The following is a 22959-nucleotide window of genomic DNA, read 5'->3' as shown; positions in this document are numbered from 1 at the left end:
GTATGACTCTAATCATACATCAAAACGACTCTGCATAAGGCGGTCTGAGTCTAAAGGCTTCTACAACAATAGTAACGGAACTGAGACGGCTAGGCACATCTTAATAAGTGCAGTGTCAAATACTACATGGCGTGTTTCGAAAGGAAATTAAAATGTTGAGCTTTTACAAAGAATTTTATTTCGAAAAAGTACTTAGTTAAGTATCATATGAAGTTACGTAGATGGCTTTTAATAAACGTAATAGATGTAAAGATTATAACGCTGTTTACAGCAATTATGTATGTCAAACCGTTCCGGAGATATTAAAAGAAATGGTAAAAATTACTATATTGCTTAAAATAGCTTATATATGGAAGCTTTTAAAAACATTGGTTAATTTCCTTTTTTTCTATAATATTACAGAAAATCTTTTTGGTAGATATGATTAAACGAGACAACGAAATTAAACTTATTAGATCAATTTTTGTAATGGAGAATAGTCTATTAGAACCTACAGTTCAACATAAAATCAAAATCATATGCATTTCATCGGGGCCGAACTCAGACAATTCAGCATCAAAAGCTAGAACTTAATCATTTACAAGGAGGAAATTAGTTGTGTTTAGAAGAGATCTGTATCAGCACCGATTTTCCACATTAAAAGAAAATTTTTTAAAAAGGCGTAATATATCGGTAACATTTTTCAAATTTTGGGGTTCATCCAACTAATAGGCAGAAAAAAAAATAACAAGGTATTTAGCATATGCACCAGGCACGTAGCCAGGATTTCGTAATAGTGGATCCATGACATGCAATACTGTGGTTATCGCCAGGGACGTACTGGCCAGGCGGGAAACCGGGAAATTTCCCGGTGGGCCCTGGACGGTGAATTTTTAGTGGGCCCTGCGCCTCGTATGGTAAGTAGCGGTATATGTACAAAAAGGCACACATCATGCACTCCTCGCACACGGGAGTAACGCAACGGAGTATGATAACACGTCAAGTACCGGTAATACAGTCAGCTAATCCCAAACTAGCCTTGCCAGTCCATGAAATTGAGGAAACAGACTTTGACATTTTTCGTAATTCAACACTTGAAAGGTTTCTGATTTCCCACACTGCTTTACAATTTTGCTAATATTGAAGTATGTATTAAAAGCTACATTCAAATCTCAAATGATGCCATAACTTGAAACTAAATAATAATTTATATTTTACAGCACCATTGTTTCCCGTGTAGAAAATATTACAGGGCCGGATTAACACCATTGGAGGCCCTGGAGCGGGAAAATACAAGGGACTCCATCAAAAACTTTTATGATGGGCCCTCTCGTATGTTCAAAAATGTCCATGACTTATATAGGAGTGACTCATGTCACGTTTTTAAAACTTTTATGGTGAAAATGTTTTCAGAAATTTTTGAAATTTTGGGGGGACCCTTGGTCACTAAGTCCTGAGTAAAACGTGAAAACTCGATATTTTGGTTTATTTTCTTTAAAAAAGTAAAATATTTACGATATATCTTTAGAGGACTGAGAGATTGGGCATTATGTCAGATTACTGAGTGTCAAGGGAGAAATTACTACCTTTAAAAAGTTTTTAAATCTGTTTTTTTTTTTTTTTAAGGCTTTTCAGCATACTTGATCCGAGTGACACTTCCGGATTCCCTTTTATTGTCGGGGAGGGGGCAGTACCTACATGTAAGTGGGCCGCCGAGAATGATCCTTCCTGGTGGGCCCTGGGTTGCAGTACAGCCCTGGTTATCGCACCAGGACCTCGTTCAATCTAAACTACTTTACTGGCAACATATATTGGTTTGTTAGGACAATAAAATGAGGATATGTTAGTATTTTAATTAAAAAAAAAAACTATGAAGAAGTCTCGAGTAAAAGAGTAAAAAAAGGTATTGAAAAAGATTTTACAATATTTACGTTCCTTCCTGTGTTCATTCAAATAGCTATAACAATTTTCTTTCATTATGACCTCAACTATTATAAAAAGTACATATCTATATTATATAATATACATTCAATAATGTCTTGTAAAATATTTTACAATATCTGCGTTTCTTTCTCTGTTGAATCAAATATTAACAGACTTTTTTAAACATAACTTTTTGTTTTTATAATTCTCTCAACTACTGTCTGTTCCAAATGACAAGTTAAAGGAGCAGTAGAAAACTTTTTCTGAAATATCATGTTTGATACTGCAGAGAAACGAAGACGAAAAATTATTTTAATTTATTTTTTAAAGCTTTTTTTTAGAATTTTTAACGCTGATTCTTTTCCTCGTTTCATCCTTCCTTATTTTTGTCATTTCTGGTTTCAAAGGGATGTCCCGAACCCGGGACCCTCTTTGTCTACGTGCCTGTATGCATGTGATCGAGGTGGCAAGGAAAAAAATCCCTTCCAATCAGTGCTTAAAGTGAGGCGGTATGAGCCGGTTATGCATCCGAAAGTTAGAAAATCGGCTGGTATGGCATACCGGTAAAAATAACATATTTAAATTGTAATTTGCATGTAGAAAAAAGAAAGATTTTACACAGTAATAAGTACGATGTTAGCATTGAGTCAACAAATATGTTTGCACTATCAAAGATTTTGTTGCTGCTGCTTTGAAAAGTTAATAATAGTTCCCTATCACCCTATTCAATGGCAGAATTGTGCTCTTGATTTTTTTTTCAACATTTGTAAGAGCGATTCCATCCCCCCTCAAACAATTCTAACTGTACTGCCCGCCTAAAGTGTTTAATCTGGATCCGTCTCTGATATTGACAGGACTTTTTTTTTAATTCAAAATTATTCTTTTCATTTTGTCTGGAGTTCTGTGTTTACAACTATATAAGAAAATTAGTGTTGAACACGAGATGAGACCAGAAGAAATTTTAGAAAATGGAAATGAAATTGGAAAGAATCATTAAATATTAGATACTAGAGACGAGACGACATTGCCTACAAAGCCTTGCAAACGAGACGAAAAACATATGAACATATATGTGTTTTCTTGTTTTAATCAACTTAAGGCAGCGTTGGATCGCTATGTTATTGTAACTACGATGTTTAAGTAAACGTACCATCCGTGTTGTTCCACATTTAGATCGCCGATATGGTCAAGCAAAATTTTTACGAAAGCATACCGCCTCTGCTTCTTTCCCCACTTCGTAATCACTATTGCTCAACAATCAGTTTGGAGGCAGAAGTCTAAAGGCTAGTTCAACAATAGAAAGCCTAAGCCTTGCAAGCCGCTTAGGCATGCCTTTTACACTTTTATATTTGGATATTCAAAAGTTTTTAAGTTCATTCAGTTTAGAAAAGGGAAATTTAGTTCCTTGCTGGGACTAGAGCCTTTTTATTTCGAGTGTGCCCTTTCTGGCGCTGCTGTCAATAGTATGTGCTTTCCCGTACCTCCCTCGAAAGAGGAAAGACAAGTTGATATAGCCGAGACCCTTCATTTGTTGGATGCGGACAGAATTGCTACATTTATTATTTCACGGGCTTCGCTGTGCACCGACCGGTTAACCATTCTAGGTAGTCTTACGATCTTCACTCGCCAAAGACCACACGACTGAATGACAAATTGGCGACGCAGCCGAAGAAATTCACTTCTTTCCCCAAACCGAAGGTAAAGTTTCCTCCATAAGAGGGATGACGCGGGTGAGGTCGAAGTATGTTTCACAAAAATTTTCCTCTCTGTAGCAAGAATCGTGTAGCTATGAGCGCATTCCCCTTCGCTCCATCTACATCCGCAGAGTACGAACGGCCTGCCAGGTAGGACCAGTTGCCTCTAGAGAAATCGGTTTCTTGGGCGTGAGCTAAGAGTAAAGGAGTTATACGAGTAATGACAGCGCATTTTCGGGTCCCTGGAGCCTCGTTGCGTAATGGTTTGCGTCAACGCAACTCAAATTTTGTGTTTGACAGTATTTTGCGGGAATTGGCAGAGCTTTATAATTACTTGTTTCATTATTTGCGTTACGTTGCGAAGGCTGTTACAGACTGAGCCTTCTTCATTGGCTAATCACCTCTTTCAACGTTCTTCATTGCTAGCACAACTCCCATTTACTCTGGTGAGTAGTGTTACAACTTATCCAAAGCATAGGTGTAACTGGAAGGAAACTAGGCTCCCTAGCAAGAACTCATTATTCCAAAGAGGAAGAGTTTATTATTATTATTATTATTATTATTATTATTATTATTATTATTATTATTATTATTATTATTATTATTATTATTATTATTATTATTATTATGAATGTACAGGTGTTATGAAGGGTTAGTGGCAGCTTAAGCCAGCAAACCAGGATATGCGCCACTGATGATAGTGGAGCGTGAAACATTTACATATTAGTTCTCTCTCTCTCTCTGTATATTATATATATATATATATATATATATATATATATATATATATAGCCATATTTGTTCCATACCGTCACCTCATCTGATGTCACTTTAAGCACTGCTTCCAATGTTTTATATTTTACTAAATACATTTTTCTTTCTAGAAGAATGACAATTTGAGGGGGAAGGGCATCTATAATAGGTCTGGTATAGTTTCCCCTCTAAACCGCGGTAGCCACAGTTATCACTTCAATACACGTCCAGTCAATTTTCTGCACAATAGAATAGTGATAATTTCAACAAATTAAAGGGGTTTCTGAAAACAACTTAGCTTTATTTCCCGTGACTTTACAAACTTAAGAAGTATAGAAGTATCGATATTCAATTACGCCACGTTGGGGCCGCGGTGACTCAGTGGTAAAGCGTTCACCTCTGGTGATTGGGGTTCCTGGTCCAATCCCAGCTCGCGCCAAGTGAACTTTGGGGTGGACAAACACCGTGTGCATGGGTTATTTGGGGGTTTCCCGTTTCCTCCCACTTTTTTTTCATTCTACCATTTCATTCATTATTTCATCTGTCTCTGATAGCTCGCAGTGACATTGCCACTACTCGCGTGTCAATGTTTTTTTCGGTGCAACTGTAGTGGCAATTTAATTAATGGTATAAGACAGAGTGATCGTCGTTGGTAACACTGGTATCAAAGTAGGGGCTGCAATGTCCCACCGCATGTGGTAAGAAACGTCAGAGACCATCTCTTGTTGCCGTGCTATACCCGGCATAACCGTGGAACTTAAAACTCAGATTTTATTTCATTATTATTATTATTATTATTATTATTTCGATTACGACTCCTATCAACATCAGAGATATCTGTATAATATTTATAGTTTCATTGCAAAGGTATCTTTGGATCTATTAATCTTTTGTACATGTTACATTCATACACTTTCATGTTTCTTCTTCTAAATGTTACATTTTCATTCTTTTACTTATTCATTCTTTTAAATTGTTGGTTAATCAAACCTTTTCAGTACTTCCTGTTTCCATAAGATTTGAAATTCCTGTTTCAAAATTCGCAGCTAGGGAGTCTTTTTTTCAACATTAAATGAGAAAAAGCAACAAAAGATGGCAGGACTAATCAAGTTGTGAATTGTAACAGTAGAGAAGCGTAAAGCGTTACTGTGTTGATATTGTGATTGAGCATCATAGAAAAACAATCTTGTTATAATTTCATAGCATTCCAAGATGAGTACTTCTGTAAGTATGTGACAATTTAAAGTGTCAACGGATTGTGTGGTGTATCAAAAACTATATAGATAAGCTGTTATTATAGTGACAATGAACATTCATCACTAACGAAAAGTTGTGTTCCTTAAGTGAATCATTGAACCTTGCTTGTTTATTTTCAGGCGAATAAAAATTTTGTAGAATCCATTGACTTTTGCATCTAGTTGAAACGACTTAATTTTAAAAAAATGGAGAGCTAAGTTCTGAAGTTAATGACTAGCCGCACAAAAATAAACGCAGGAATACAAATCCGTGACGTTTCGTAAGTACAAGGTACATCTTACTATAAAGTCACGCATATTTAAGGACATTATTGAAAGTTGCAATTCTGGAATACGTAAAGATCTCATATCGGGTTAGTTTTCGCAGATGTAAGCCAGAACGGGATAATTTTGGAGGCTTAAGTTTAGAGTTGCCCCTCCAGTCTGAAGGTGCCCTTGGACTTTGCAACATACAAAAAAAAAAAAAAAAGTGCTTAAAGTATTAAAAATTGTTACATTTCACTTAACTTCAGTACTTCGTGTGCTTCACAAAAATTTAAAAGATTTTCTTCATTATTTTTGCGCATCCACCTGTTCGCCATATTTTACAACTACCATGCTGCTGAAACCTTCCGCGAATGCTTCCGCATCCGGCAAATAGTACTAATTTCCACATATCATTTCTCGTATAAAACATAACTCTTCTGCCGAACTAACATTCCTGAACATCAAATAAATACTTCAAATTATCATTTCTTACCTCATTTCTCCTGTAAATTTTCCTGATTTTTATAAAAAGCGGAAGGGTAATTCTAAACTTAACCCATTTTGGAAGTAGATCAAAATAAGGTAAATACAGGAAAAATGAGTTGATGTTACGAAAATGTACCGCCAGAACTACTTTAAGAAATCGAAAAATTTACGAGAAAAATGGTGTAGTGGAATTTTTTTGGATATGACATCGTTTTGTTGTTTATCATGTATCGCTTAAATTCAAAATTACTTGGCATATTTTTGGATTTGGTGGGGCAGAATTTTTTTGAATTAAAATTTCTTGTTATCTTTGTATATTTTCTGCATTTTTTGTTGGTTAGGTTAGGTTAACTTTGTATCCCCCTAGTTCCAAAACTATTCCAATTACTCTTTTGCTATATCCTCGTTTACGCGCATACCGAAATTCGCTGACGTGCTTGATTCCTGCGGACGCACCTCTGCAGTATCGCATTGACCTACCTACTTCGCTCTTGCGTTAACTTGGTTAGATGCAATTCGTGATTTTTAATGTCAACCTGATTCAGGTTGGTTGGTGTTCTTTGCACTGTAGATTTTACGACATACCGGTATGTCCTGACGCTGTATTTTTATATCCATAACGGTTGTGCCCACCTAAAGTAAATCTGCACCAAGAGTACGTAGGAATGCTACTTTCTCCACAGGAAGTAACTTATGAGATATTAGCAGTGCATTTCATCATCAAAGAAGTACATAAATCATAAATTCATATACTTCTCACATCCGCAGAAAGCATCCCCACAAATATATTTGTGTTAGGCCTATATGTAGCCTATTATTGGTTCCTTATTATGTAAGAGTGGTAATATGATGTATTCGACAATATACCATGTTACCCTCTCCCATTATGCAGCAAGGAACCAAGAAGATAAGGCCTATGGAACCCGGAAATTCAGTGCCGCGTTCACAAAAGCTCTTCATTGACTTCTATCCTTAGCCAATTGAATTCAGTTTTTACTTTGTATTCCTATTTCTGCGAGATTCATCATAATATTGTTCTTCCATCTGCGTCTAGATCTTCCGAGTGGACGTTTTCCGATTGGGTTTTCAGTCATTTTTGCTTATTTTTTACATAACTTCTCTTCCTACTTCCCTAGGGATGCGAGGGGTCATTTACCCCCACAGTATTTGTTTCCAGTTTTAGTGCTATGTGTGACAAGTTTGGGAAATTGCTCCAGGCGCTGGCGCCCCAAAGTTACGCTGAAACATCCATCCATCAATTTATATTTAATATAGGTATTAACCCTCCCTCCGCCCGCTTAAGACAAAAATTTTCATAAACTCTGGGAGACTGGTCCGTTTATTTTTAATGAGAAGTTCCTATCTTTAGGTGTTCTTGAGATATTCAACTTCTCGCGTAAATTATGGCCTCCTGCTTTCCCTTGGGATATGCATTAATTAAATTAATGAAGGGAGGGACACTGTGGCTCAGTGATAGTACTTACCTCTAGTGTATGTAATCCCTGGTTTTGTTCCTGGCCAAGTAAGTTTGTGGTGGATAACATCCAGTCCATGGGTTTCTCGGGTTACTTCCGTTTCGGCCCACATGCTCATTCCACCAATTCTTCCATTATCATTCACTTGCCTTAATCATCCGTCTCCCTTAGCCTAAAGTACATAATCGTTCTACGTTAAACTGAAACATTTCATTTCATTTTCATTTTCAAAGTAACATGAAGAAAATCCGGTTCGAGGTAATGATAATTAAATGCGAACTATTTTAGTCGGTTCAGCTGTTTTTCTCTAACTTGATGACAAACAAGTTCACTTTTAAGAGACTTGAATCTAAGCCTGCGACTTTTACAATTAAAAATGACACTGCTTGGTTGTTTTATCCTCTTTCTTTAAAATAAATCAGAACAAAGTATGTAGTTATCACACCTTAAAAAAAAAAAAAAAAAAAAAAAAAGTAATTTTCCTCAGTACAGTCGAAGCTATTTGTTCTGTACAGTAGCACTAAAAAAAATCGCATTGGAAACTGTACACGCACATAAATATTTACACAACTGAAAAAGCACAGAAGCTTAAAAAAAAAAAAAAAAAAAGTTTCGAGAAGGTGGTCTGATGTATGGTTTTGGGAAAGTGGATCCTTATCAAATTCACAGTCTTCATATTTAAACAAAGTTTGTTTCCAATATATTCATCTTAAAAACCACTACTATAAATGGTATTTTGCAAACAAATGGGTTTATATATAACGAACATTGCCATTAACATAAGTTATTTACTTGTTTTCCTTTCAATTTCTAAGATAAGTTAGGTTCATGCTGTGTATCCTCCAGTTCATCTCATTTTTTTAATGTTTTAAGAAGAAATTTTATCAAATTAAATAATCATTAAAATTGAGAAGTAGAACTGATTATCCTGTGGTTATATTTTCAGGAATCAACTGGTCACATATTTAAGGATTATGCGTGGAGCAAAATGAAACCGAAGAAATTCAAATTGCCTCATACTCCTTCTCCCAAGTGAGTATTTTATTTTATTTCTTCGACACGAATTGTACCTCAAAACAATGAATTGACGACGACGACGACGACGACGACGACGACGACGACGACGACGACTACTACTACTACTACTACTACTACTACTACTACTACTACTACTACTACTACTACTACTACTACTACTACTACTACTACTACTACTACTACTACTACTACTACTACTACTACTACTACTACTACTACTACTACTACTACTACTACTACTACTACTACTACTACTACTACTACTACTACTACTACTACTACTACTACTACTACTACTACTACTACTACTACTACTACTACTACTACTACTACTACTACTACTACTACTACTACTACTACTACTACTACTACTACTACTACTACTACTACTACTACTATTATTATTATTATTATTATTATTATTATTATTATTATTATTATTATTATTATTATTATTATTATTATTATTATTATTATTATTATTATTAAAAAGAAACTCGTAGAAGATGAAATTATGCGGTTTTTAATTTAATACCTTTTGTTTAATGTAGCTCTGTAAAACAACATATTATTCGAAGTACAAATAAAAATGGGTTTTACTATTTAAAGAATTCTTTTTCCTCCATTAAGAATCACTCGTCAGTTGATGGGCATGATTAGCAACAAACCTAAGAATGCTAGAATAAAGACAACTATTTCTAGGAAGAAAACTAGTATTCCTTGAAAGTGGACCTTAACTATGGCATAATTACCTAAGGAAGTAACCAAATGTATAATTACAAATAGTCATTGGACTAATCTTGGTATAAGTCTGTTTATTTTGTAATAAATTTTCTATATAACTCCCCATCGTCTTAAGCAGCGTTGTCTTGAAGCACCTGCATCATACTCATCAGCATCACATCATAGGCATCCATCGTTGTGGTATAGAAACATTAAAACAGAAACGTTTCTTCTCGTGAGCTCTGTATATAGAACAAGAAGAAGTCCTAACTGATTAATCAACACCTAGAACAAACTGCTTGAGCTAGAAATTTTAAATTTGGACAGGACATAGGAATTTTGTCGTAGAGTTGCTATTAAGGATGCATTTTTGGAAGTTCGACGTGGAAGGGGAGCGCCAATAGGAGTTACAATTTTGTAAGATGTTCATATCTCGAAGTTCCTCAAGTGTAGACACGTGAAATTTGATATTTGGACTTTCTATTTAAAATAATTACGTGTTTCAGCGTTTCTTGATGTTTGACTTTGAATGGAACAAAAAGGTGGTTAACTTAAGGCTTCTAATTCGGATGAACCCTATATGAAAAGTACAGAAGGGGGGGGGGGAATGCAAATTAGCGCCCACAGTAGCATATGAAAACATTTGCTAGTAAAAGATATACAAATACTTTGATATTATCAGTAACAAAACAACTACTCAGTTCTGAGTAATAATAAGAAAAGTTTCAGGGGGGGCTCTGTGAAAGTTCAGATTTTTAACAGTGCATAAACTGTTTAAGTTTTCATTTTATACGCCATAATCGATGTAAGAGTAAATGAATTGATTTACATACCTTGCATATATATATATCGGGTGTTCTAAAAATGGCGTCCACGGACAACAGAGTGCTATTCTGCACGTCAAAATAAGGTGAAAATGCTGTATAACGGAATACCCTCCAGGGATTTCTTCAGCCGCTATAGGGAATCAAAAATTTCCTATGACCAACACCCAAGGAACCAGAAGGAGTGGAAATCTGATGAAGACACTGTCCTTGTTTTGAAACTGTTAAATGTGATTTTTTTTTTTTTTTTTTTTTGTATTTATTATCACATAGCCCATGTTTAGTTTGTTGTTGTGTTTAGTTTGACAGTATGGAAACAAGGATTGATAGAATAGTTACAAAAATTTCTTATGTAGCAGCGTCGTACGTTAACTTGGAACCATTAGCATTGTTCTACGATCTATCAAGCAGTTACATCGATTGTTACAGTAATAGGTGGCGTTCGTGTCAACGTCTATTGTCTTTAATTGCCATCTGGAAGGAATCGATGTAACTATTTGATGAATTGATGGATGTACTCGATGATTCCTTATTGCGACGTTGCCACATAATGCAGTTCGCGTCTCCAGACGAGGGCCTGAAATGTTTAGTTACATTTATATTATTCACTTTATTTTGACTTACAGAATAGTGCTTTGTAGTCCGTGGGTGCCATATATAATATATATGTTCAGTTATTTCGATGCCCTCAGACTGAAATAGTAATGTAAACATTTTTATTCTGTTACCATATTGATCGGCTTTTATATATATACAAACGCGTGAAGCGACAGACGTATAAAGAAGTCTAGTTTAAACAAGAACGATGTCTCCAAAATTATGTACAGTATTTCGAAGAGGAAGCAAAGTTGGTTGCTAAAAAAGTACAGATTAAGAATAGAATCACTATTTATTTTTATTTATTTATTTGCCAAAGTTCCAGATACAGCAAGGCAGCCATTTTACACTGAAACTGTATGACAGAATATAAAATTAACAATAACAAGTGTAAACAAAAAAAGCTATATAAAGGTCCATAAGTGTAGCAATAATTTCCCGTCGGAATACATTCTCAGATTTAAAAATATCCACGTCAGAAACAATGGAGTTAAATTCAGAAGCCAATCTATGGAACAAAGAACGCTGAATAATTGATAATCGAGTCGTGTTGCAGTGAAGTAGTTCACTATTTCTAGTTCTTCTTTCAGGTACTCGAATATTAAATTTAGAGATTAGTTCTTCAGTTCTAAATTTCTCATTTAGAATTCTATGAAGAAACATCATATCAAGTAGCATGCGACGAGATGAAGGTGTACGGATGCCAAGAACAATCAACAATTCAGGTGTACTTAAACAGCGTACAGAAGGTATTCTTTTCCTGACAATGGCAAGAAAGAAATTTAGAACTGGGTCATTGCGAGAAAGATTAAATATTTAGAATATTTAAGTGTAAAATCTACTAATTCACGAAGTAAGATTAACATAATAAAGAAATAATTTCTACAGGTGCCACGCCTCTAAGTAAAGTGATAAACGCTAGCGTCATTAAAAAATAATCACAAATTACCAGGTTTAAAAAAAAGAAAGAAAAAGTCAATATCTATTAATACTTTAGAATATAGCTGATTCTTGGCATATTTACACCCACCCTTAATTATAATGACTAGAAAACTAAAATATAAATTAAATTAAATTTAAAAAAAATTAAGCTTGTGACCGTATATGTGCTGGGAATTTTCAATCTGTAGATCAATTTCTGATCGGTGGATCTTTTACATGTATTCCCTATTAATTTTAATATAAATATGTAAACACTGACAGTGTAACAAGATAACATCCAGTTATAAGTGGTTCAGCACCGATTTTAAATAACTGTTAAAAACAATAATTCTGTTCTCATTTGCAACGTAATATGACAGCGATACTATTAAATCAAAATTTTCCATTATTATTTAAAATTTAATCGACTGAACAAGGTGGGTACATTTTAACATTTATGTAAATGCACAGAATGTATGATATCGAGGGGAACATTTCACAGGACGTGCGGACTCATAGATTTCACTTTCAGCACTTGTCATATACTTAACAGCTCATCATATTTGTTACCTAATTACTTTATCTTTTTTTTTTCAGTTTCATTTATTGGAAATCTTAAAAAATAAAAAGTATTCTTTTATTCTAATGTTTGCAATCCGGAAATGATCACATCACTTTTTTTTTTGTTTGTTTGTTTGTATATAGGTCCTTACCTTGTGCAGTTTAGAAAATAAAATGGCGGTACCCATGGCAACGTGGAGGATGTTATGTCACATTATTTCAGTCAATATCTAGCATCTTCATGGGAAGGTTGTCCTTGAGCGTCTAAATCGAATAATTGACTCACCATAAATTTTCTTCATTGCACAAAATAACACTTCTCAAAATACTCTGCAGAAATTAAAAATCTCAAAATAAAATATGCTTGGTAAGTTTATACAAAAATAACTGTTTTCTTACACATGTGACCACAGAATTGTTACTACTGGGATTTTAAGAGTTCAGTTCTTGTTACTGATAATATCGTGGTATTTATATATATAGTTTTATTACCAGAAGAAAGTTTTTTGTTTTCTTGCTGCTACACATGTATCACAAGGATGGATACCGTGTGATGTGCTGAGTTTCATGTAGATGCTTTAAGAAAACGCTGCTGAAGAAGGTGGAATTTCTACTCAAAATTTCGGCAATTACTAAACTAATAGACATATACCGAGATTAGTAATAAATAAATTAGGGATAGGCAAAGCCGGTTTTTATAGAAACTGGAAAGCGGTTTCTAGAAAAACCGAAACGCGAAAAACTGACATTTCAGTTTTCTCCAAAACGGGTCGGTTTTTCACCGAAACCGGTTTCGGTTTTCTTCAAAACCGGTTCGGTTTTCACCGAAACTGGTTTCGGTGAAAACTTTTGAAAAACACAAAACTATTTTTGTGGGAACGGAATCGGTTTCCGAAGAACAACGAAACACTATTCAGGTCAGAAATAAAACAAATTTTGGAAAAACCGGATCCGGTGAAAAACTGAACCGGTTTTGAAGAAAACTGAAACCGGTTTTTGTGCCCACCACTAAAACAAATATTCCATATTGTATATTTATTTATAGAAATTAATTGGTGCATAATTTTTAAACATTAATATTACAATACTTAACTGTTGCATGTTGCTTCTTACGCTAGGAACTTTGTTTTGCAGTTTAAGTTAAAATTCGATCCATGTATGCTCTCAGTGCGAATGGAATATTCATATCTTGCATTAAGGATAAGAATGCTAGCACTAAGTATTTCTTCCATTATTGTGCTGTTGCTTTCAGTTTTCACTGAAAATATGTAAGTTTAATTTCTAAAATAATAGGTGCAGGTGGTATGTAATAGTTCTGTGCTAAAGTTGTCAATTCGATACTTTTATAATTACTTATTTTGTGCAGGGAGTTGCTAGCACCTGATAAGAAGGTGATCGTGATATCATTTTTTGGAAAGACTCCGTTCTATGTTAAAGGTTGTAAGGCCGGGATAATTGACTCTATTCCTGGAAGACAGATATTCCAGCCGTCAATGTTAGATGATCCTGACGTTGACGATGATTTCATGGTAAGTTACTTTGTTCTCATTGCGTTATTTTATTATATTTATAGAGACCGGACGTTAGGCAAAATGCTCATTGGGAAAATATATATAATTTATATAATATAAATAACACACACACACACACACACACACACACACACATATATATATATATATATATATATATATATATATATATATATATATATATATTAGGTCGGCCAATAAATGCAAATGGTGACGTCTGCCATTTGTAAAATTTTTACACTTTATTAAATATATAATTCAATTTCTTACATTCATAATTTATGCAAGTAATCAACACCGTTAATGATGAAGAAGACAAGACAAACATACAGCGAAGAGAGTAGGTGCACCCAAACTTTAGAGTAGTTTGTTTTTGAATCGGGATTAAAATATATTGTTTCAAATAGGAAAATATAAATTGTGTGAATGGTCTTGGTTCTATTGGCCTTTCACCACACTGTTTCTAGTCGTGAACAATGATTATTTTATTTTATTTATATATTTTAAAGTGATAAAGTGTGGTTCATTTAATCAAGTAGTGGGGAATTTCAACCTTGACTTTTTACTTATCAATAACTTTGCGAAGTAAAACCAGTGCTTCGTCGCGCAATTTTTAGTTTTTGAATTTAGCTATCTTTGTTTAGGTTATTGTCTTTACAGAACTAACATAATTTTTGAGAGAAGTTATCAATCTTTTCGTCCGTGTAGTACTTGTGAAAAAAAAATGGTCTTGATCCAGAGTAACTTTTCGTTCATCTCCTAATTTCGTTGTTTGAAAGTTTTTATAAAAGTGTATTTGCCGTAGACATAAACAATGAATCCTCTCTTTGTAACGTAAAATTACTGACATTTGACAAAATACTTGGAACTTGGACATCTGCATAATAGAAACGGTGCAGTTTGTGAACAAAAGGAAATTTCTTTCCATGTATTGATCAAGTCCACTTTTAGGGTCATTCAATTGTTGATGATAATCATCATCATAGGTATTCTGCCCTTACTGGCAACCGGAGCTGAGAAGCTTCCATGCTCCACGGTCCTCCGCTAACCTCTTCGTCTTCATGTATGATCTTTCTGCTTTTATATCGTCCATTAATTGTAGTCTCCTTCGTCCCCTCCCTCCTTTTTTCTGCTATCATACCCTCTAGCAAGTCCTTTATGATATAGTTCCTTCTTAGCTAATGTCCCAACCAGTTTCTCCTTCTCTTCTTAATAATATCTAGAATTGTTCTTTTCTCCCCCACCACTTCTAACACCCTCTCATTCGTTTTCCGTTCTACCCTAGTTATTCTTTCCATTCTTCTCCATACCCAGTTGATGGTAAAATGTATACTAAATAGCTAGAAATCACTCTCATTTAAAATAAACAGAAGATCTCTCAAATATAGCATTCTCTAATATAAAATAATGTGATACTTCTCTCTGATTTCATTATTATTTTCAAGTTGTATGCAGTATCTCTGTACTCTCTGTACAATAACCACCAATGTAGCTTAGTGGTAGAGCGCTCACCTCTGGTGCGTGGGGTCCCTAAATCGATCCCAGCTTCCGACAAGAGGACTTTGTGATTGACAAACACCATGATCTTCGGTTTTCTCGTTATTGTCATTATTATCATCACCGTCTTCCTTAGCCTCAGAGTATCATCGTAGAGCGTTAAACTTAAAAGGTAATAATAACAATAAACCTGCTGTACTTTCCTGTGATCCAATGGCAATATTAAAAATCCTTTAAAATACTAAAAGTCCTCTTGTTAGTGACATGAACTTTTAAATACCATACAATAACAACAATAAGCTGGCTATATGCTAGTAAGAATTACTAACGTTTTAGTTAAAATATACAGTCAAGAGTCAGTCTAAACTGAAAGAACAAAACACATATTCGGATAAATACATCTGTATTAATTAAGGAAACATATTAGAAATTGAAAAATGTAGAACTGCATGTGAATTTATATTTGGTTTGTTTCCATCTCTTTCTGAAACAGAATCCCTTTCCAGTAATCCACCTCTTTCTAATAATCTAGAAGTTTTTAACGACATAGTTATTATTACATCGTAAGTTTACTACATTATAATTTTCTTACTTCGCAGTTTTTGTCTACATGTTTTTTTTAGAAATTCAAAAACTATAACAGTATCTATATTCTGTAGCAAAACTAAAGTTACATGATAAAAGGTATGACATATTTTCTTAAACATTAGTTATAGCATATTTGTTCCAAAATAAACATCGGACAGCTTGACAACAATATCTTTCGGGTCTTTAACGATTTTGAGCAACAAAGTAAAATCTGTAGATAATGTTGCTACCAGTCCCAAATTTACCGGTATTAGCCATGACTTCCTAGAATGTATAGTTATTATTAAGTTTGTCTCTGATAATATTACCTTTCTCTTTATTTTCAGTGTGAAATTGAAGGTTATTATGATGTTAACAATAGAACCATTTACCTCCATTTAAGAGGGGTATTTGATGTTCATACACTTGTTAAGACGTTAGAGAAAGCAGCAAAGGATGTCGAAGAAAAGGTATGTTGATTACCATGTATTAGCATGTAATTTAATGTGGAAATAGTGTAAGTAAAGGTTAAAGGATACATAATTGGTTCTTTTCTGTCATAATACTTTCTTTTTTTTTAAGTTGGCTATATTTTTACAAAAACTATCTCAAAACAACTATCAGTGGCACTCCCATTTCCGAACAACGCCATCAAACGACCCGACAATGATGTAGCTGTGTAGTCCAATACGTTAGCTACTGATGGAACGGGCTGCGAGGTATTTTAGGTTAGGTTAGGTAAAGAATTCTTGGTACTATAGAAATTTAACCATACATATTTATTTTACTAGTAAGTTTACAATTGTCAGTATCATTACATTTCTTCTTCTTCTCGAAGACGAATCGCACAACGCTTCTATATCTAGAGTTACAACTCGAGAAACATAGAGTGAGAAAATCAACGCACTTTCTCGTACAGCTTCTAGGCGTAAACTGGTGAAAACAAAACTCGTTCGGCGCATTGTTATCGTTACACAATGAGTTGACCTAAATAATAAATAATAAAATGAATTGACCTAAGTAATAAATAATAAAATGAATTGACCTAAGTAATAAATAATAAAATGAATTGACCTAAATAATAAATAATAAAATGAATTGACCTAAATAATAAATAATAAAATGAATTGACCTAAATAATAAATAATAAAATGAATTGACCTAAATAATAAATAATAAAATGAATTGAGCTAAATAATAAAATGAATTGACCTAAATAATAAATAATAAAATGAATTGACCTAAATAATAAATAATAAAATGAATTGACCTAAATAATAAATAATAAAATGAGTTGACCTAAATAATAAATAATAAAATGAGTTGACCTAAATAATAAATAATAAAATGAATTGACCTAAATAATAAATAATAAAATGAATTGACCTAAATAATAAATAATAAAATGAGTTGACCTAAATAATAAATAATAAAATGAGTTGATCTAAATAATAAATAATAAAATGAGTTAACCTAAATAATAAATAATAAAATGAGTTGACCCAAATAATAAATAATAAAATGAATTGACCTAAATAATAAATAATAAAATGAGTTGACCTAAATAATAAATAATAAAATGAGTTGACCCAAATAATAAATAATAAAATGAATTGACCTAAATAATAAATAATAAAATGAGTTGACCTAAATAATAAATAATAAAATGAGTTGACCCAAATAATAAATAATAAAATGAGTTGACCTAAATAATAAATAATAAAATGAATTGACCTAAATAATAAAATGAGTTGACCCAAATAATAAATAATAAAATGAATTGACCTAAATAATAAATAATAAAATGAGTTGACGTAAATAATAAATAATAAATTTGAGGTCTATGATTTCAATTATTTGTAAAGTATTTTGACGAGAAACGTTTACTCCACCAAAGAGATCAGATCAAGACTTGCCATAGCCAAAGAAGAATTCTGCAACAAAAGGTCACTCTTAACTAGCGGCCTTAATATTGGACTAAGGAAGAAATTTTATTATATTGGACTTCATGGGTCAGAGATTTGGACATCACGGAAGTTAGAGAGCTTCGAAATGTGGTGTTGGAGGAAGATGGAGAATATAAAATGGATAGAGAGAGAATAAAAACCAAAGATGTTTTAAAATGGATAGAAGAGAGGAGGACGCTTCTAGACATCATCCTTCGTAGAAAAGCCAATTGGATTGGACTCATCGTGCGAAGAAAAATTCTCTCTTGATACTGCCATAGAAGGAAAGGTAGGAGTAGGGAGAAGAAGAACACCACTGATCGATGCTTTGAAAAATAGAATACAATATTGTCAGTAAAAGAGGAAGCTGAAGATCAAGAAACATTTCCAGACGGAAAAAAAAAAAATTCTCAGCATCTATCAAAAGTCAGAATATTTAATAATAATAATAATAATACATTTAGGAAATAACCGATTTTATATCATAGCAATTCCTCTATAGATGCAAATTCAATGTTGTATCATATTATAGCTAGGAACTAAATTGCAGTGTATTTATTATAAATATACTCCTGTCAACTAAATGGCTAAAACCAGGGATGGCCACAAAGTTCCGGTTCCGCGAGGAACCGGTTCTCGGATATCCGGTTTTCAGAACCGGTTCGAGACTTGGATCCGAAAACCCGGTTCCGGAACCGGTTCCAGACCTGGATCCGAAAGCCTCCAAAGACCCGTAAAGGAATCATGAATTTCACCTTCAAAACACTGCAAAGAGGACCATGCGCTTGTGCCCTCCCCGCCCAGACTGTCTTGTGCCCCCAGAAAAAATTTTGGGCCACCAGTGTTTTTATTTTGGTCCACCAGTGGGTGTTTAGCCAAATAAGTTGGCCAGTTTGCCTGTTTAACCATTGAGTTTGCCAGTTACCCAGTTTATTTAGCCAAATGAGACAAGGGGCCGCCGCCTGGGCGCCTGCCTGTCGCTTCCACCATTTCATCTAGCACACTGTTCACAGCCTTCCAGCAGCTCGGGTTTAGCGTAGGGATCGTCACAAAGTTTCGGTTCCAGACCTGGATCCGAAAACCCGGTTCCAGAACCGGATCTTGAGAACCGGTTCCAGATCTGGATCCGAAGAGCCGGTTCTAGACCTGGATCCGAAAAACCGGTTCCGGAACCGGATCTTCTAGAACCGGATCCGTTCAGACCCGAAAACCGGTTCCAACAGGAACCGGTTCTGGCCATCCCTAATTAAAACACTTCATCGGTGTGCGTGGTCATACGTTCGATTCCCGATGAGGAGACAATTTTCATGTTGGTCCAATATCATGAGTAATACCGGCAATTATGGCGATAAACCAGCAAAACACCAAAAAATGACAGGGAACTTTAACAATGAATTTAAAGATGGCAGTTTATACTGCAAATTAGATATATTTATTGTATTTTACATGTTATTAATTTACCAAAAGCTCGCAGTAAATACGTTAATCTACACCAAGGATTGTAATAGCACTACTGAAAAGTGTAAAAACATGCCTGCTATGTGTAGATGTCTTAAATGCACGGACGACTCACATAAATATAGTTTGAACTGTTTTTACGTCGTGTAAAGCGTATTTTTTAACACTCTCAAGTGTTTCTTCTGCAAAAATTTTTTGAAGAATTCCTGCAGGAAAATATTGACTTACAAAAGCTCATCGCAGAAAGAGAAAGAAAGTTCTGCCATCGGGAATGACTTCCAAAGAATCAATAATCAGTACATGAAGGAGAAGAAAGAAAACTACAAATCATAATAGAGGTACACAAACTGCAAGGAAAATACGCTGATGAATACCATTACCAAAAACTTTTTTTTAAAAAATAAAAAGAGAGAAAAAGTCCATATTATGTAAACTCTACTTTGGCATTTGATAAAGCAGTCACCCTATAGCTCACGTGAGTCACTTTTCATTAAACGATATTATAAGCATTTTCTTTAGCTTGTCCACACACAAGTTGTGAGATTTGTCGGTTAAGATACATTTCCAGCCTAAAACAATTGTTTAACAAAATCATTATTTGAAGCATCACAACGTTGGAATTCAAAGCAACACGAATCACATTTTCCATGTCTTTTGGTGGTCAACAATAATTTATCCCCCACCCCACCCCGATGAGGAGCATTAAAGTATATATCTCACAGGAGAGCTGCATTCCACAATAATGACAAGCAATGTGATTGTATTTCCGGTATATACTGTATATAAAAAAATAAAACATGATCAATGATTCCAATAAATGCCATTCATTCACGATTTTTTTTGTAAAAATGACAGAATATGGCATTTACGACATTTTGCCGCAAGCTCTCGGCGGTGAGATAGTCAGGGAGTTACTTGCGTGAAAAAATAACAGGCCATAGGTGCAGAAAGCCAGAAGTATGACTAGGAGTTGATCACGCTGTCCACTCGTCATCGAGTTGAACGTACGTCATTTACCAAAGAATATATGTTATTTTCTGTTATAAAGTAAAGCGCTTGAAGAACTACTTTATCCAATATACTCACTTTTCTCCTCGAAATTATTATAGAATTTTTTAAAATCATATCCCGATAAACGTCGATTTTTTTTTTTTTTTTTAATCAAAGATGAATAGTATTGTGAAGTCTCTACATAATAACTAACTAACTCTATGGCTATGGAACTCGAAGATTCAATGTTACATTCACAAAAGCTCTCCATTGACTTCTGTCTTTACCCAACTGGATTCAGCTTCTACTTTGTATTCCTATTTCGACGAGATCCATCTTAATATTATCCTCCCATCAGCGCCTAGGTCTCTCTAATAGTCGTTTCCCGATTTGGTATTCAGTAGAGACTTAGAAAGCATCCCTACTTTCTTCAATTCTGGCTACATAATCTGCCCACCAGAGCCTCCTAGACTTGATGACTCTGATAATGTCTGGTAAACGGTATAAATCATGCAGTTCCTTGTTATGAAGTTTCCGCCATTCTTCATTCCCGTTCCTCTTGGGTCCGAATATTCGTGTCAGGATCTTATTCTCAAATATTTCAGTCCTACGTAATAGTTGTTCAAAAAAGTAGGCAACGTTACGTCGTAAAAATACGTAATAGGAATTAAATATTTACTGATATTGAAGTTATAAGCATGAGAAGAACTTGCGATACAATATGGTTTTAGCGTCTATTGTTTGTGAAAACCGAGTTTTGCTTATGCACCCGAAATATTGGAAACTATTTCAGCTTTGAGGAATACTAAAAGGTTAGTATTATTTTAATCTTGTAATATACGTATTGCATACGTTATGTCAGTTAATATCTACAATAATTTGGAGGAGTAAAGTAAGCATGTTTTGAGTTTGCCGATTTTACTTTCAGAGTCTTCTTGTAGAAGATTTTGCTCTTTTTTGGTTTTAAGTTTTGGAAGTTAACTTGGGTACTCACACATAAAAAGAGTGAATAAAAATAGATGACTGGATCTGTACTCGAACCCGGGATCTTCAGTACCGTGTCAATGTGTTAACCACTACGCTACGCAGTCCGCTTCTTAGAACAGCCGTACACACTCTCACTCTTGAAGTCGGTGCTTACACTCAGACCACATGGCGGGGGGGAGGGGGGGCTCAGTGGTAGAGCGTTCACCTCCGGTGCTTGGGGTCCCTGGTTCGATCCCAGCTCGCACCGTGTGGACTTTGTGGTGGACAAACACCGTGCTCGTGGGTTTTCTCGGGGTTCTCCCGTTTCCTCCCACTTTCTTCATTCCACCATTTCACTCATCTCTCATTATCACCGTCTCCTTTAGCCTAACCGGCATAATCGTGGGACGTTAAACTTAAAGATTTCATTTTATTTCAGACCACATGGCTTGTAACAAAACCTAGCTGCTGTGCTTGGACAATTCAGTGTCCATTCCAGGTTCGAGTCCCGTTCAGTCATCCACCTTTTCACTCTTTTTGTGTTATTGGGTTCGCATATATTGAAGATTTGGTGTGTCAGAAAAAAAAATGTTTTTCCTTTCATTGATATATATTGTGAAGTCATAATTTAATTCATAGGAATAGAGCAAAAGGTTTCTGATTGTAGAGGATTTTTTCTGCTTCAAACAAAATGAATAATATATTTAAAGAACATAAGCAGCACACGTTTTATATTTGTAGAACTCACCCATGTGTTCCCTGTTGATAGCTTTATTATAAATTCTCAATGTATCAAGAAAAACTGATTCCTCTTTATCGGACAGCGACATTTGGATATTTTACATGCTTTACTTTCTTATTCGCATATTGTTTCTTTGCTAGCACTTTGAAATGTATCTTCTTATTATACTAAAGAAAGAAAAAAACAATAAATGCGTAAGAAAGAAAACTTGAACCATGTAGAGAAAATTAAAAAAAAAAAAAAGTCTCAAGCCTGACATCTTTTATACATAAGTCTTGCAGAAATTTGAAGAACCTTAAGTAATCTGTCTCTTGTCAATTTTATAAAGAGGTTTAAGAATTTCTGATTTCAGTGTATCAGGAAGAATGCTGGTGCTGAATGAGTTATTTATTATAAAGTATCTGTAATCGCAAAAGAATTGTAATTTAATATTGTATCAAGGTTGTCGTCATATTTTTACTTTTTCATTTTTACCGTAATACTTCTGATTATGAGTAAGTCGCTATTTGAGAGTTTTTTGTATGCATCTTTGTCCTTTGTTTTGTCACACAGGGATATCTGACGATGTGGGCGAAAATGAAGTATAAATATGCGAGAGCGTTAATGTTCCTGTTCGCAGTGTCGCATATCCTAATTGCTTCTCATCCGACACATACGTTTGATATCAGTTATGTTCACCTGTTTCGAGCTTTGGATTCTGTTCGGTAAGTGTAAATATTGCAGCTTGGTTTTTATATAATCTTTTTTTGTAATTTTAATTCCCCTTCGTTTCAGGTGCGAAATTA

The 22959-nt window shown here is 34.4% G+C and overlaps 1 protein-coding gene across 3 annotated transcripts; it reads left to right on the top strand.

Moving 5' to 3' along the window:
* The first annotated feature begins 5436 nt into the window (after nt 1–5436).
* On the top strand, nt 5437–22897 carry LOC145678146 (nonsense-mediated mRNA decay factor SMG8-like). 3 transcript variants are annotated; one of them, XM_081748238.1, is made up of 5 exons: nt 5437–5573; nt 8759–8844; nt 13843–14005; nt 16420–16542; nt 22727–22897. In XM_081748238.1, exons 1-5 carry the CDS (start codon nt 5562–5564, stop codon nt 22880–22882), a joined length of 540 nt encoding a protein of 179 aa, XP_081604364.1. In that variant the 5' UTR covers nt 5437–5561; the 3' UTR covers nt 22883–22897. The 3 variants fall into 3 exon arrangements, with proteins under 3 accessions (XP_081604364.1, XP_081604365.1, XP_081604366.1); XM_081748239.1 differs by lacking the exon at nt 5437–5573 and adding an exon at nt 5588–5865; XM_081748240.1 differs by lacking the exon at nt 5437–5573 and adding an exon at nt 5588–5876.
* Nucleotides 22898–22959: the final 62 nt, after the last annotated feature.

Source organism: Thermobia domestica, unplaced genomic scaffold (assembly GCF_964235325.1).
Source record: "Thermobia domestica unplaced genomic scaffold, izTheDome1.hap1.1 HAP1_SCAFFOLD_1932, whole genome shotgun sequence".
Lineage (NCBI taxonomy): Eukaryota > Metazoa > Arthropoda > Insecta > Zygentoma > Lepismatidae > Thermobia > Thermobia domestica.
The sequence above is the reverse complement of the archived record's forward strand: the minus strand, read 5'-3'. Positions and strand labels throughout refer to the sequence as shown.